This window comes from Electrona antarctica, assembly GCF_951216825.1.
Source record: "Electrona antarctica genome assembly, contig: scaffold_49, whole genome shotgun sequence".
Taxonomy (NCBI): Eukaryota; Metazoa; Chordata; class Actinopteri; order Myctophiformes; family Myctophidae; genus Electrona; species Electrona antarctica.
This window is the reverse complement of record NW_027638103.1, coordinates 926,635-929,667: the sequence shown is the minus strand read 5'-3', so window position 1 is coordinate 929,667 and position 3,033 is coordinate 926,635. Positions and strand designations below refer to the sequence as shown.

The 3,033-nt window shown below is 46.6% G+C and overlaps 1 protein-coding gene across 1 annotated transcript in view; it reads right to left on the bottom strand.

The window, feature by feature from the left end:
- Positions 1–257: 257 nt before the first annotated feature.
- LOC306918392 (phospholipid-transporting ATPase ABCA1-like) overlaps positions 258–3,033 on the bottom strand; it is a gene marked incomplete at its 3' end in the record, with an annotated part of 70,022 nt that continues 67,246 nt past the window's right edge. Inside the window, exons 20-21 of the mRNA XM_079531291.1 lie at positions 2,857–3,005; positions 258–382 (exon numbers count right to left, since the gene is read on the bottom strand). Of these exons, the coding sequence (XP_079387417.1) occupies positions 258–382; positions 2,857–3,005 (274 nt within the window). The remainder of the gene's footprint in view (positions 383–2,856; positions 3,006–3,033) is intronic.

The window sequence follows — 3,033 nt, the reverse complement described above, 5'->3', positions numbered from 1 at the left end:
GGTGACCTGGTCCTCGTACATCCAGGGCTGCAGCTCCAGACTAACCTGATAAAGGTGACCTGGTCCTCGTACATCCAGGGCTGCAGCTCCAGACTAACCTGATAAAGGTGACCTGATCCTCGTACATCCAGGGCTGCAGCTCCAGACTAACCTGATAAAGGTGACCTGGTCCTCGTACATCCAGGGATGCAGCTCCAGACTAACCTGATAAAGGTGACCTGGTCCTCGTACATCCAGGGCTGCAGCTCCAGACTAACCTGATAAAGGTGACCTGGTCCTCGTACATCCAGGGCTGCAGCTCCAGACTGGGGTAGACGCCGAAGGGAGGAACGATGACGCTGAAGACCAGAGCGATGCACACGAACACAGCAGGAAGTACGATCTGGAGACATAGATATTTATTAATACATTCAGACCGTACTACGTGTGGGAACGTCATAGCTAACCCAACCGACTGTTTGCGACGACGTGTGCACACACGTCCTAGCGCTTTTTCATTGATATCAAACGGAAAAAATATATTCTGATTTTTTTCTTTTTTTGGGGGGGACGTGGGGGGGGGGGGGGGCCTATCCCTCTGCAGTGTACTCCTTGCTGTTCGCCCATGCACACTGCCGTTCACTTCCCTGTTTATGGCTCAGAAAGTGCAGCTACACTATCACTCAGAAGATTAGACCTAACCAAATTATAACTAAAGAAAAAGATAAATACATCAAACATATTGGAACGAACTCACACAATCACAACACAAACTAGAAACACATTTGGCTCTAAACAGACAGTATACTGTGGCAGACTACCTAACCACAGTAACTGATACAAACCTGAGAAAGACTTTGACAATGTACAGACTGAGTGATCATAGTCTGGCAATAGAGAAGGGCAGACACAGACGGACCTGGCTGCCCAGAGCGGACGGACAGACGGACGGACGGACGGACGGATGGACGGACAGACAGACAGACAGACCTGGCTGCCCAGAGAGGAGAGGCTACATGTGCTGTCACTGTGATGACGGAGCTATAGAGACAGAGTTACACTTCAACACAATGTAAAAACTACACAAATACTAGAGAGGAGTTCTTCCCAAAATTTGAAACAAATTTCCCAGAATTCTGAAGTATGACAGAAAGGGAAAAATGACCACTCCTTCTGGGGGAACAGAAAGAATGTGCCGTTTTGGATGCAAAATAAATATGTCAATTCCTCACAAGAAAAGGGACAACCAGTAGGACACACATACAGTATGCCATACCTGCTTTGTTTTTTTTAATTTTTTCATTTCATTGATATTATGTTGTTGTTTGTCATATCTGTGATTGTGCTTTGGCAACACTTGTAAAATGTCATGCCAATAAAGCCTGTTGAATTGAATTGAATAGACGCCTTATCAGACGACATCACACTGCGATGCGATGTGAGCTTGTATATCAGCTGTTCTCTGTGAACACTGTTGCGCTTTGAAGTATAAATGTCTCCTAGGGTGCATCTCACTAGCCAACTCACAAGAGGAGGTTGAATGGACTGAAACCAGCGCTCCCCAACACAACAGGTTTGGAGATCTGTTGGGAATTGATTACATGAAACAGTCACCCGTGCGCCCAGTCCCAATGTTTGTAAACAAATAATTGGTCTATAGGCCTATCTCACAGCCCCCTTTCCACGCCCCCTTCCGGTAGATAGTGGTGTCATTTAACATTAGCATTTACACGTTTTCTTTCTCTGGAGAATCTAAGTACATTTCCTAATGTAAAAATGTGACAGACCAATATTATTATGAAGCAAACAAGATGGTAAATCAGCTCGAACAGATAGAACAAACCTTACCTTGAGAAAACAAAAGTTGTAGACTTCTTAAATGACCTCTGTTAACATGTAGTGTCTATGGAGTGACGTCACGCTATCACCACTAACTCGGAAAGGGGGCGTATTAAGGGGGCGGGGAAATTGTGAGATAGGCCTATTGAATTGAAAGGCTCGTCTCTCCAAAATCTAAGGAGCTCTCCATGGTTTTGACCAGATGGATATACTAAGCTCTTCATTTCTGACTTCAACATGCTCTCGTTCAAAATATGAACGCGAGGGATTATCGAGCGACTTTATCGTAATGATAGCGAGGTAAGCAAGCAGAAATATTTTTTGTTACAGGGGGTTACAGAGTAAAAGCGGCCCTATCTGCGCGGCACCCCGAGCTGTTATTCTGAAAGAAATCCCGACGCTGATTGTGTATTTTTGGGCGGGAACCCCTTTTGGTGTTAGCATCATGTTAAGCTTTAGCTATTGAAAAATAGCAGATCTACAAGTTCAGCTACGAGCTTGTAGGTCTGCTATGTTTTTACAGTGTGTGTCTTCAGTGCAGCGTCAGAGACGTCCACAGGTGGTGTTTTTACAGTGTGTGTCTTCAGTGCAGCGTCAGAGACGTCCACAGGTGGTGTTTTTACAGTGTGTGTCTTCAGTGCAGCGTCAGAGACGTCCACACAGGTGGTGTTTTTACAGTGTGTGTCTTCAGTGCAGCGTCAGAGACGTCCACAGGGTGGTGTTTTTACAGTGTGTGACCTCAGTGCAGCGTCAGAGACGTCCACAGGGTGGTGTTTTTACAGTGTGTGTCTTCAGTGCAGCGTCAGAGACGTTCACAGGGTGGTGTTTTTACAGTGTGTGTCTTCAGTGCAGCGTCAGAGACGTCCACAGGTGGTGTTTTTACAGTGTGTGTCTTCAGTGCAGCGTCAGAGACGTCCACAGGGTGGTGTTTTTACAGTGTGTGTCTTCAGTGCAGCGTCAGAGACGTCCACAGGTGGTGTTTTTACAGTGTGTGTCTTCAGTGCAGCGTCAGAGACGTTCACAGGTGGTGTTTTTTACCTGAGCAAAGAAGCCCTTCCTGGAGCGCCGGGCGTACAGGAGCCTCTTCCACATCAGAGCTACAAACTGCTGCCTCTTCAGAGCCCAGCCCTGGACCTTATAGGAGCCTTTACCATGAGACACGTTCAGCCTGTCTGTCTCTCTGGCATCTACACACACACACACACACGCACAGTC